The sequence below is a fragment of the Alosa alosa genome, chromosome 13 (assembly GCF_017589495.1).
Source record: "Alosa alosa isolate M-15738 ecotype Scorff River chromosome 13, AALO_Geno_1.1, whole genome shotgun sequence".
NCBI classification, from domain to species: Eukaryota; Metazoa; Chordata; class Actinopteri; order Clupeiformes; family Clupeidae; genus Alosa; species Alosa alosa.
In genome coordinates, this window is record NC_063201.1 from 5,261,826 (window position 1) to 5,275,116 (window position 13,291).

Sequence of the window (13,291 nt, forward strand, 5' to 3'; positions counted from 1 at the left end):
AAAAAAAACAATGGCTACTGGATGTGTATTATTTACTTTTGTTAAATTCTACATCAATTATTAGATTTATGTGGAGGAGAAATTGTGTGGTGCATAATTCTTCTAAGGTCATGATTTGAAATGTGTTTTCAACACCTATGTAGTCGAAATGAAACAGAAAGTCATTCTTACTGTGTCTAATGGTCTATGGGTCTTCATATGAGTCTACAGCTGTTTGTCTTTAACAAACATTTAATCAGATTCAAACAAAGGTTGCTACATTTATATGGCAATAAAACCCACTACATTGCATTGATCTGCTGATGCTGACATGAGCTCTGAATGTAAAAATGTGCTGCTTTTTGGAAGTGGATATATTATCTGTTGCGCCGTCGGTTTGGATCAGTTATTGAAATCTTTCTGGAATTATAGCAACAACTTCAAAGTAAAGTCTCAGGAACTTGTTTATTTGTTTTCCTTTCCTCTCCTGGATGAATTGGCACAATAAAAACAAAAACAGAGTTATAGACAAGCTGTCAGACAACATACATACATGACATAAAGACATGCTGTCAGACAACATACATACATGACATAAAGACATGCTGTCAGACAACATACACACATGACATAAAGACATGCTGTCAGACACATGGAAACATACATACATGACATAAAGACATGCTGTCAGACACGTGGAAACATACATACATGACATAAAGACATGCTGTCAGACACGTGGAAACATACATACATGACATAAAAGACATGCTGTGACATGGAAACATACAAATGACATAAAGACATGCTGTCAGACACATGGAAACATACACACATGACATAAAGACATGCTGTCAGACACATGGAAACATACACACATGACATAAAGACATGCTGTCAGACACGTGGAAACATACATACATGACATAAAGACACGCTGTCAGACACATGGAAACATACATACATGACATAAAGACATGCTGTCAGACACATGGAACATACATACATGACATAAAGACATGCTGTCAGACACATGGAAACATACATACATGACATAAAGACATGCTGTCAGACACATGGAAACATACATACATGACATAAAGACATGCTGTCAGACACATGGAAACATACATACATGACATAAAGACATGCTGACATAAAGACATGCTGTCAGACACATGGAAACATACATACATGACATAAAGACATGCTGTCAGACACATGGAAACATACATACATGACATAAAGACATGCTGTCAGATGGAAACATACATACATGACATAAAGACATGCTGTCAGACACGTGGAAACATACATACATGACATAAAGACATGCTGTCAGACACGTGGAAACATACATACATGACATAAAGACATGCTGTCAGACACATGGAAACATACACACATGACATAAAGACATGCTGTCAGACACGTGGAAACATACATACATGACATGACATAAAGACATGTCAGACACTGTCAGACATGACATGGAGACATACATACATGACATAAAGACATGCTGTCAGACACATGGAAACATACATACATGACATAAAGACATGCTGTCAGACACATGGAAACATACATACATGACATAAAGACATGCTGTCAGACACATGGAAACATACACACATGACATAAAGACATGCACACATGCTTGACCTACTTGACACATATCTGAATAGGAATACAAATATTTTCTGGGAAATCAAGCCAACAGGATTTACAGCACCAGAGTTGCAGAGTGTGTCAACTTTGCAAGAAAAACAAAACTAAAAGCAATGCAAGACACTGGTGGAATGGACTACATACAAGCTGAACAAAAGCTGCAATTTAGCTGCGAATGCAACAAAAAGTTTGCACCATTTGGATTGTGTTACATTAAAAAAGTCAGATGACAGATCAGATGAATAGGCTAAACAGTTGAGGGAGAAAGGAGGTTTTTTAATTCATCATTACACTACAACACACTACACTTATTACGATGTGTTTATGGGTGTGCTGTTTATGATGTGATAGTAAGTCAATAGGCCCTATGCAAGACAAAGTCACATTTTAATGACTGTACACTCTTAAAACGAATGTGTTGAAAACAACACAACTTGCATTGTTTTTAACACATCTCTGTGTCCAGATAGTGACAACAAGGTTTGTTATTTCCTTTTTTATTTCTTACACAACATGTGTTGAAAATAACACAACTTGAGTTGAAAACAACACAACTTGCATTGTTTTTAACACATCTCTGTGTCCAGATAGTGACAACAAGGTTTGTTATTTCCTTTTTTATTTCTTACACAACATGTGTTGAAAATAACACAACTTGAGTTGAAAACAACACAACTTGTGTTGTTTTTTAACACATTTCTGTGTCCAGATAGTGACAACAAGGTTTGTTATTTCCTTTTTTATTTCTTACACAACATGTGTTGAAAATAACACAACTTGAGTTGAAAACAACACAACTTGCATTGTTTTTTAACACATCTCTGTGTCCAGATAGTGACAACAAGGTTTGTTATTTCCTTTTTTATTTCTTACACAACATGTGTTGAAAATAACACAACTTGAGTTGAAAACAACACAACTTGCATTGTTTTTGTAACACATCTCTGTGTCCAGATAGTGACAACAAGGTTCAGATAGTGACAACAAGGTTTGTTATTTCCTTTTTTATTTCTTACACAACATGTGTTGAAAATAACACAACTTGAGTTGAAAACAACACAACTTGTGTTGTTTTTTAACACATTTCTGTGTCCACATAGGGATAACACATTAGTTTTAAGAGTGTATGTCCCGTCAAGGTCATTGTGTACTGTAAACACGTGTGTAAACCGAAAGTCCTATATTCCCCGAGGTGTTTACAAGTCTTGTTTCGAAATGTGTCGTCTGGAAGCATTGGAGCAGAAAGACAACGAACCTGTTTGCAACAAACAACCAGCTTGGAGATTATATATAATCGTATACTATGTGGCATGATACCAAACCTTCAATGTGACACCACAGAGGCAGGCTTATTGGTTTGGCATGCAGTCACAGTGCATACTTCACTATATTGTACTTTCCAGAGAGTACTTTCCAGAGTGCTTCACCCACCTCTAATGTCCCAATAAGAAAAGACTAACGCTAACTACGTTACACAGTAGAAGAAGCTGCAGTAAGAAACAGCTAGCCTCTGTGATGGAAATTCAGACTTCAGACAACTACCATCATAATTATCATCTAGTTTCCAAGGTGCGTGCACAGGTAGATAGATATATAGATAGATAGATAGATAGATACTTTAGTCATCCCGAGGGAAATTGTAATAATTTAAACAGTTTAGTTAGCTGGCTAGCTAGCTAGCAGCTGGCTGAGTTTGTGTAATTTCCTGAAGTGGAAAGAGATTTTGTTCAGGTCTTAGTAGATATCGTTTGAAAATAAATCGTTTCAATTCTTTCCTCTTAATTCCATGTGTTGCAACTCTCGTCTCATCTTCCGGTTTCCGGTTTGTCGCGCTCAGCTGAAAAAAATAGAGTGGTGCCTACCGTGTGCTACCCGGCCAAAAGAGATCTACGTTATTTTGACGTCACATTGTGGCGCTACCGGTCGGGTGCGTCGAGTATGTAGAGGCCAGAGCCCGTCTACGGAGAGCCTTGCCACTCCGTATTAACAAAGATTGTTAAGGCGGAGCAAGATATTTCATCAGGAGCCACTCCCGGGAACCCGGATCGCACGAGGGGGGGTCAAAATCCCCCTTTATGCAGAGCAGAGGCAGCGACTGCTCCATTGAAGTCTATGGGCATAGCTCAGAATTTCACCACATATGCTAAGGTCTTGGTTCTATAGAGTTAGGAATGTGAATTTCGGGCACGTTTTCATGATCCTCATACCCTTCTGAACATTTCAGGTACATTTTTAGCATTTTTAAGCATTCCAGTCTGGAGAAAATCGACCTTATATCAGGTGTGCGCCGGTTATTTATGCAGCTGCTGTTGGCTAGCCTGGGTGTTCCCATGCTGCCTTGCGCGCGATTTGATTCACGCTGCTAAGGCAGCCTGGAGACCATGGAGCAAATTTTCGCCTGAGATAGGGAACCAATCACAGAACAGGGGGGAAAGCAAGACGATGATGAGCTATGCACAGGCGCATTTGATAGACATCCCGGGGCCCAATAAACGGATCTGGGCATTTTTTTCAAATACGAGAAAATGAACGTTTGGTTTCCAGACCACGTCTCATTGAGAAGTGGTGGCGCTAGCCAGGCTAGCTGTTGGCCGGTTGCAACGTACACTCGTCAATACGTCATCGACATGCCTCTTCATGCAGACAGGATTCGATCCCCATTTCGCGCCCATAGACATGAACTACGACGAAGTATCTTGCTCCGCCTTAACAATTTTTGGTATTAAGTCCCATTGTACCGAATTTTGGATGCAGTTCCACCAGAGTTCCACTGGGGGCGATCGCCATGAGTGCAGAATGAATGGGAGTCAATGGAGCTAGACGGCTAAAATTGTCTCTTTCACCTGATTGTCGTTGACAAATCTCAGATTTGATTGTAGTTTGTATAACTTCAACATGGGTTATAGGTCAAAAGTTAAATGAACGAGTATGTCCTTTTGATTTCTTACAGGTTGGGTCGTTGTTGCACATAACACGCTAGCATTGTGCTAATGAATGACGTCATTGACACATTTGAAAGGCTTTTAAGAACAATTAAGTGACTAAGTAAGAAAAATATAATACTCAACCAAGTGTATTTTCTTTGCCTCCCCTTTCGGATACAATACTCAAATTACTTGAAAAAAAATTATATCCCGAGAAAAGTGGATTTTGAGGGGTACAGCTCCATAGACCTCCATGCATTCTGCACTCGTGGACGAGCGCCCTCATGTGGAACCACAGAAGGAACTGCAACCAGTTCAGAAACCGGAAGTTTTCCGAGAGTGGCAGTTCTCTAGCCTAGAAATCTAGACGCACCCTAGCGGCGGCAAATTCATTTGCTCAGCCTGTACGTCTAGTATCAAACCATAGGGATTTCTATTGGCTGACGCCGTGGACTTCATCCAATCATAGCGCTCTATTTTGTTGTAGAGTCTTAAGGCGGGCTTAACAGGATAACGACAGTCCTGTGACGGTGAACAACAAGGAAGGTGGCTATGACTAACGAAGAGCGGTTGTTTGAATCGGCGTTGGCGTCAACTTTGGAGGAGTTGGACTTGTGCTTTTCTTTGAAAGTTGAGCAACACAATGCACTTAAGTAATTCCTTTCGAAGAAGGATATATTTGCCGTTTTGCCGACCGGATACGGATATGGTTGTAGCGCTGGCCTATTGCATGCCTAGGCAGTTTGAAAGACAATTCTCTGCCCGCCCCTTGGATTAAGCGAGGTGAATGTTTCGATTCCAGACTATACATTTCAATGATATAGGATGGCCCGCGGCAGTTCTCCCCTTATTAGACATTCTCTGTAGAAGCCTTACGGTACAGATCCACTTGCACTTCACTTTATTTTGTCGACTATCCAATGAAAGCGGAGTAACACCGATGCTGTGACAGGTAGACTGCAAATAAATAACCTGACTGATTAAAGAAGGAGGCGTGGCAAATTCCGTCACGCTCCTCCCGAACTTCCGTTTGTAAACTCCATTAAAAAAAATGCGGTCTCTGTGGTCAGTCCAGACTCCAAAAACGGCAACAAAAACAACCAATTACCGAGTTGCGTGTTTAGGAGAGTTTCAATTGCACGGGAGGGAGGGGGATGGAGTAGCGAGCTAGCTCTATGTTTTGTTTGTATGTGACGTTCCCCAAAATCACTTAGAGCACTTTGTTGCGGCCACTCATGTTAAATCTTCAGCAGTCTGTACCCATCTCATATGTATCTCATAATGTCAGGTCATCATGGTTGTTACCACATTACTCCAGGGCTAAGGGGAAGGGCCATGGGGAGTGAGAGTGAGGGGCTGTGATTGCACAGTCCAGGATGTTGGAGTGCACAGCCAAGAAAACAAACAGCAAAATCCTTTTAAAAAATATTTTTTAAAGATCACTGATTCTTCCGATTACCACTGTGCTACTGTTTTGTTCTGTTTCTGATTATATCAGCAACTAGGATGGCACTCGGAAAATGCAGACTGCCAAGATAAATGCCCTATCTCCAAATGTGATGTGAAACGGACATTGTTGAGTGACAGTTTTTCTAAAAAAACAAACCTTAAAACATAACCTATGCGGCAGAAGTAATGAATCTTATCTTATCATTGACCTAAGGTAAATATTTACCTGATTTGCAGGTCATGCCACTGGCAAGAGCTTTCTCAGAAGTCTCATGATCATCACAATGTTGGTGCACATGTGTATTTTTAAATCACAGTGATGACGTGCTGTAACCCCTCTCAAAAAATAACTATAGAAATAATTTAGCATTTTGTATTATATATTATTATTACAAGCATGATCACATCATACTTTCTTAGATATGGGAGCCTTTGCTGTCTTGAAAACTATATAACCTAGTATAACAGATGGCCCTTACAATGATCTTAAAAGAAAAATTACACTGAAAATAGCCTAGGCCTCAAAGTGTAGCTACAAATTCATTGAAGCCCTTTTAAGGTGAGATTATTTTTTTGGCACGCTCTATGCATGCACAAGTCCCCCCTGTCTTTCAAGTGACATCCCTGGTCATGGGGTTGGTAAAGGATAACTATATACAGATTTTTGCATTTGTAAGACCTTGCATGGAGCACCCAAAAGAAAGTTGAAAAATAAAAAAAATGTCTGTCTGCTTTTTGTGGTTGGATCCTAGTTTTCAATGCAATCAGGAGGATCAAATGTTAACGTGAAGATTTAATGCTTGACCAGATTCAGTTACATCTTTGAAAAAACTTCAATACTCATGTCAAACTTCAGTTTCATGTATTGGGAACAGACTCGTCTTGTCCATGTGTGGCTGCTCAGATGACAGAGTGAGCCACCCAGCACAATTTAAACTGCAGTCCATCTCGTGACTCAAACCAGCTCTGCAGTTGATTTGCACAGGTGATATGACGGGTTTATATACCCCCCATGCTTTGTAGCATTTCACTGAGTCTGGTGCTATCATCTACAGTACAGTAACAGAGTATAGCTCTGTCTATAGATAAATCATTGTCTTAGACTCAACCACACATGTTGTTTGTCACACTAGTTTAAATGTCTAAGTTTGTAGGAGTTTTGTGATCTGAGTTGCAATCTCACAAAGTACTTTACAGTATATGTACTATTGGTACATTTCCTGAAGATTGAGTCTATCTAGATGATTGATTTGTTGTCAATGCAAAAATGCAATTTTACTACTTTAAAAGACAGAGTTTTGGTTTAAGTAATACAATACAAATTCAATCAACAGAGTATATATACTTATACTTATACTTACTTATACTTATTAGAACACTGGGAGACATGAAGTAAAAAAAAACTAGACATGCAAAAGGTTTACTTCTGGACGAATCACATGTCTCAACAGTCCCTCCCAGCCTCTCCCACAAATATTATGTTTACAAACTGTACTCCACACAGCCACTGGCACTCACTCAGAAACAGAAATAAAAAGCACATGATCTCAAACGCGTATTTGGGTCTGAAACAATCTCAGATGACTTCAAGTATTTTATGGCATACTGGATAAGAGAAGACCATGGGTAGGCCTAAAGGTAAGAATTTGTACTTTTCTTTGAAAAAACTTCAATACTCATTTTCAGTTTCATGTATTGGGAACAGACTCGTCTTGTCCATGTGTGGCTGCTCACCCACCCAGCACCATTTAAACTGCAGTCCATCTCGTGACTCAAACCAGCTCTGCAGTTGATCTCCACAGGTGATAAGATTTGGCAGCCGTGGCCTACTGGTTAGCACTTCGGACCTGTAACCGGAGGGTTGCCGGTTCAAACCCCGACCAGTAGAAAACGGCTGAAGTGCCCTTGAGCAAGGCACCTAACCCCTCACTGCTCCCCGAGCGCCGCTGTTGATGCAGGCAGCTCACTGCGCCGGGATTAGTGTGTGCTTCACCTCACTGTGTGTGTGCTGTGTGTTTCACTAATTCACGGATTGGGATAAAAGCAGAGACCAAATTTCCCTCACGGGATCAAAAGAGTATATATACTTATATACTTACTTATACTTTTCTTATATTGCAAATGAAGCTCCATTGAAGCTAACATGCAAGAAGATTCAATTTTAGAAAAGCACTAACTCTTTGGCAAGAAATCAGATCTCATGTTTTTGGGTCAAATCCACTATTAGTCATACAGATTCTTAACATGGAACTAGCTTGTAGCCCCAGTGTGTAGGCTATGTCAAGGGCTGTAACTTCTAAAAAGGTAATAGTAGACAGTTGGCAATCACACAGCATTGCTATGTTGAAGCACCGGCCCTATGCAAGGAATGTGTAAGAATGTGACAGGGAAGTAGAAATGGGGAATGGCAGCTAATCAGTGGATTTCTCAAATAATAGTATTGTAAAATAACACAGTTTGATGGGAAACACAGAATAATTCTTTGTGTTTTAAACTGATGTACATTAACAGTATTTAGATGATGAAATTCCATTGAAGTTTAATTTCAAATGTAAACATCTGAGGAGAGAGTACACAGGGTCAGGGCTCATAGATATGTTACATGATGTAACCCCTTTTAGCCAATGTGATCGGATATATGGACAATTGGACATGTTGACAAAACGGTGCAAGGGCTGACAACATAGTGTTTCTGAGCAGAGAAGAATATATGGAAAGACCAGAATATCTCTAGCCTGGCTAACGTCAAACCTCATCTCATTGAGATGGGGTCTGGGAACTAGACATTAATTTTCTCGTCTTTGAAATGTGGTTTTGGTTGATTGGGCACTAAGAATGTCTATCAAATGCGTCTGTACATAGCTCATAATGGCTTTGGTGTGTCGTCATCGTCTTGCTGCCCTCCCTCCGTTCTGTGATTGGTTCCTTCGTTGAGGTGAAAACGAAGTCCATGGAATCCAGGCTGCCTAACAGCGTGAATAAAATTGCGCGCGTAAGGAGCATGGGAAAACCCAGACTAGAATATCTCCAGGTCCCCACAACAACAGCTTTGATAAGAAGGGAGAGAGATACACACCTGATGACATTACATACAGACAAAACTAATCAGTTGGAAGACCCTTTATTTGCTGCTAAGATATTGTTGTTTTTCTTTAATCAGTTGCAACAGAGTTTCATGCTCATCTCTCATTTGATTTTCTTTGAAATTATTGTTTTTTCTCATCAAGCAGCATGGGCCAAGGACCCCCCATGTCTGTTGAGGCAGTGACAGTTGTATCATTGAAGTTTCCTCTGGCCCAAGGCCAGTAACCATTGCCAGATTGTGAAAAGGTAGTTCAAATGGTAGCCATCAGGTTTGACAGCTTACAGTAATAGTGACTGGATTTCCCCAAAAAAATACTTATGCAATGAGGCATGCATGAAGACACATTCTCTTGTTCGGCCTCTTTTGTAACCAAGTGCAGTTTAATTCAACCTTGATCTCAAATTTAATTGTGATTTTTTTTTGAGGAGGGAGCATTATAAATCAGAGTTCTTAGATTGTAAAGGTTACATGATCACCTTACATGGTTACATATAACATTTTCTTGGCCAATGTGATTGGAAGCTTGATAGTGGCAACAGAAGAGTGTTTGGGATAGGGAGCAAACAACAGGGAACTGTTTAGACAACACAGGCTCCTCACACCACAGAGCTAGAGCAGGATAGTATCAAAGGAAAAATGATCTCCAGTTCCTACACAGCAAAAGGTTAAGATAAGGTCAGGGCACACCTGATGACATTACAATCAAAACTAAACCATTTAGGTTAGTAGGAGTAGGACTTTACCTGTTTTTGTTGCCAACATACTGTTGCTTGATTTGGGTCTCAGTGGTAAGAGAGCTTTGGGAATTGTCATCTCTTATCTCCTTTATGTTAAATATTTATTTTTCTCAATGACTAGAAACGACCAAGGACACCCATGTCTGTGGACTCACCTGCCTGGGTCCTCTGACCTTCCACCCTGGGGCCGTGGGTAAGAAGATCACCCTCAGCCATGGGACCTGCAGGGCCTCGAGAGACTTGGAGACCTTCAGGGACGGCCTGGTGTTCAGCAGTCGCCCAGTGAAGCCCAGGGAGAAGGTCCAGTTCCGGGTGGAGCGCAGTCTTCTAGCCTGGGATGGCGGTGTGCGAATCGGCTTCACTAATGTACGCCCTGCTGCTGGACCACTTCCACCCATGGCCATTCCTGACCTCACAGACAAGCTTGGATACGGGGTTATGCAAGTGCCTCAGAGGTACTGCCCACCTGGTACCATGATCACCTTCTGGATGGATCCGACTGGAAATCTGTGTTACAAGACATCCACTGGAACATTCGACTGTAATCAGACTGATTTGGACCTCTCTCAGCCTCTCTGGGCTATTATTGATGTCTATGGCCAGTCAACTACGGTGCTTTTACTTGGTGAGTTGATGAACATGTATATTGATGCCATTTCTTCCCTATGGACCAATTGAAACCAGTGTTTCTAACTGTCATTGATTGATCTTAGTTATGTCTCTACTTTCCAGGTTCTGTCAGGCGAACTTCTCTGGTTATTAAAAAATCCTGCCCCATACCTCGTAGCACATTTAAATGTGGATATGAAGATAATCCACCTGAGTTAAAGAAAAGGATTGAGGTGACTCAAAAGAAGAAGAAACAGCATCAAGAGGCCCAAAGCAACAATGCCAGTTCTTTGACATTGGGTTGGTATCAAATCATTCAACAGGCAGCAACTTGTATGCTTTTCTAGTACACTATACAAACCATGAATCAGGCATTGGTCTAACATAGCTCCTCTTTCATGTTCCAGGGTGCAGGCAGGAGGACTTGTGTGCGGTGTGTCTGGACCATGAAGCTTGTCTGGCCCTCCGCTGTGGACATCGCTGCCTGTGCCTCCCCTGTGCTAACAGGGTGTTTGCAGAGTTCGGCACATGTCCACTGTGTCGGCAGATTATCTAGAATTTTCTGAATGTGGAGCTGGCAACTTACACAAAAACCCATAAGGACATTGACTGATTTCAGTCCAGGCACATTTGGAAGATAATAGCATACCCCACCATACCTCAAGCAGTAATGCATGTTGTTTCATTGTACAGCATTTTCAGGACTCCCTTGAGGAAGAAGTGTTTTCAAGTGTGAACTGTTACTTTGTAAATATCCTATTTCATTACTTGTAAATAATATGTGAATAATATGTAATTTGTGATAGTCTATATCTGTGGATATATTTATTTAATGAATAAATCATGACATACAAAATATGTCCCTTGGGCTATGGTTGTTCAGAGAGACAGAAAATGAGACAGAGAGGCCAATACAAAGATGCAAATACAGAGATTTTTTTATTTCTGTTAGCAGTGTGAATGCTCTGACAATCCATTTCTCCCCGTAATTTCAAAAAGTGAAACTTTCATATGATCTAGATTTATTACATATAAAGTGAAATATTTCAAGCCTTTTTGTTTTAACCATGATTTTTCTATTCCATGATTTTGCATTTGCTCCAAATTTGAACGAGTTGCTCATTAGCACATGATACAACCTTCTACCAATTTTTATGAAAATCACAGCGACAGTTTTTCTAAGAAACGTATAAAACGAAAGAAAAGCATAGACTACTATAAACATAACCAAGTAATACGTCTTATCTTATCTGACTTGTAAATACTTACCTGATTTGTAGGTCTTGCCACTGACAAGAGCTTTCTCGGAAGTCGCATCATTACATTGTTAATATTGCAATGTAGCTACTATGATATAGGCGTAGGCTTATTGACATAAACCACCTCATAATATTAGCCAGCAATCTGCCAGCGTATGCAGTGGGCAGCAAGTGGGCAGTTTCATAACATGACATAAACAATTCGGTTACACTTTACTAAGGTTTTGGGTTAGGGTTCATGTGTCATGTGTTCATGACAGTGTCATGTCACTCTTACAGTATGTCAATACTGTCAAGTAAAGTGTTACCAACAATTCTTGTAGTGAAAATTACTTTTATCTACATACATTTTCGCATTTGCATGGAACAACACATCCAAAAGAAAGATGAAAAAAGTCTGAAAAAAACTCTTCTTTTTGCGTTTGACTCCTACTTTATTTTCATCCTACACTATATTCATATATGTCACTGAAAAAACCTTTACTGTGTCATACTCATATTCAGTTTCATGTCCAGATTTGGGAACAGACTCATACTGTCCATGTGTGGCTGCTCAGATGACAGAGTGAGCCACCCAGCACCATTTAAACGACAATCAGCTACTCACGAAACTCACCAGCATTTAAGGGGTTATTTTTCAATGTTTTTTTTCCAGGAGCCCAGTTGCAGACTAAGTGATACGACACGTGATGAAACGTGATGAAAATGAAACCAAGACACGTGCTCATGATCCAGTATCACTTTTACAGTATATTTTATAGTATATGGTAAAACAGATAATAACTTGGCTGACCACAGGTTACAATCATCCAGCAATACCCTAACTGACTGGAATACTTTAATACTCTAATGCTGAAAGATTCATTCAGCATTCTTGCAGTCATCTGTTTCATCTAAATCTCCTTTCACCTCCCTTTTCTCTAAAGTTAATTTTAGAGCGATAGTCAAACTAGAAAAAAATAATAAAAAAAATTATAATGAATTGATATAAAATCACTTCAGGAACAACAACTACTGTATACAGATAACGATACGCATAACAATAAAATAACTGGTGGAAAAAATAGTTTGCAGTTCAGCTGTGCTTTTGTATAATTTTCCCAACTCTTCTTACTAAGGGCCGTTCACACCAGCAACAATAAGATAACGATAAGCATAACAATAAAAGCATCCACATTGACTGATAAGGATAATCTCTCCTTGTGCTGATGAATGTGATGGCTAAACTTTGATACATTCTGATTGGGCGTCAGCTTTTTTTTGTGGGTCTGAAATCGCTCTGAAAGTGATCCCCAATGATATCGATCTTCATGTCATCACAGTTATAGTTTATGTGTGCATGTCATCATTCATATTAGCTACTGTAGAACAATATTTTTGTTTGTTGTTATCATTATAGTTCTCGTTCTTGGTGTGAACGGCCCTTTACTCTGGTAGTTTATTTTGGTAGTTTATCCAACAATACAATGACTGCCCTTGCTATGGGGCAAATCACACTACTAGGCAGTTATGCAAGGTTCTGTATCACTGGTGAACTCAGAGAGGGCAGGTGCCCCTTAAAATGGCCTATAGTTGCCG

General features: G+C 40.0%; 1 protein-coding gene across 1 annotated transcript; it reads left to right on the forward strand.

Annotated features, from left to right (window-relative positions):
- The first annotated feature begins 7,588 nt into the window (after positions 1 to 7,588).
- LOC125305706 (E3 ubiquitin-protein ligase NEURL3-like) lies at positions 7,589 to 11,185 on the forward strand. Its single transcript, XM_048260616.1, has 4 exons — positions 7,589 to 7,661; positions 9,967 to 10,470; positions 10,578 to 10,754; positions 10,862 to 11,185. The coding sequence occupies exons 1-4, from the start codon at positions 7,646 to 7,648 to the stop codon at positions 11,008 to 11,010; spliced, it is 846 nt and encodes a 281-aa protein (XP_048116573.1). The 5' UTR covers positions 7,589 to 7,645; the 3' UTR covers positions 11,011 to 11,185.
- The last annotated feature ends 2,106 nt before the right edge of the window (positions 11,186 to 13,291 follow it).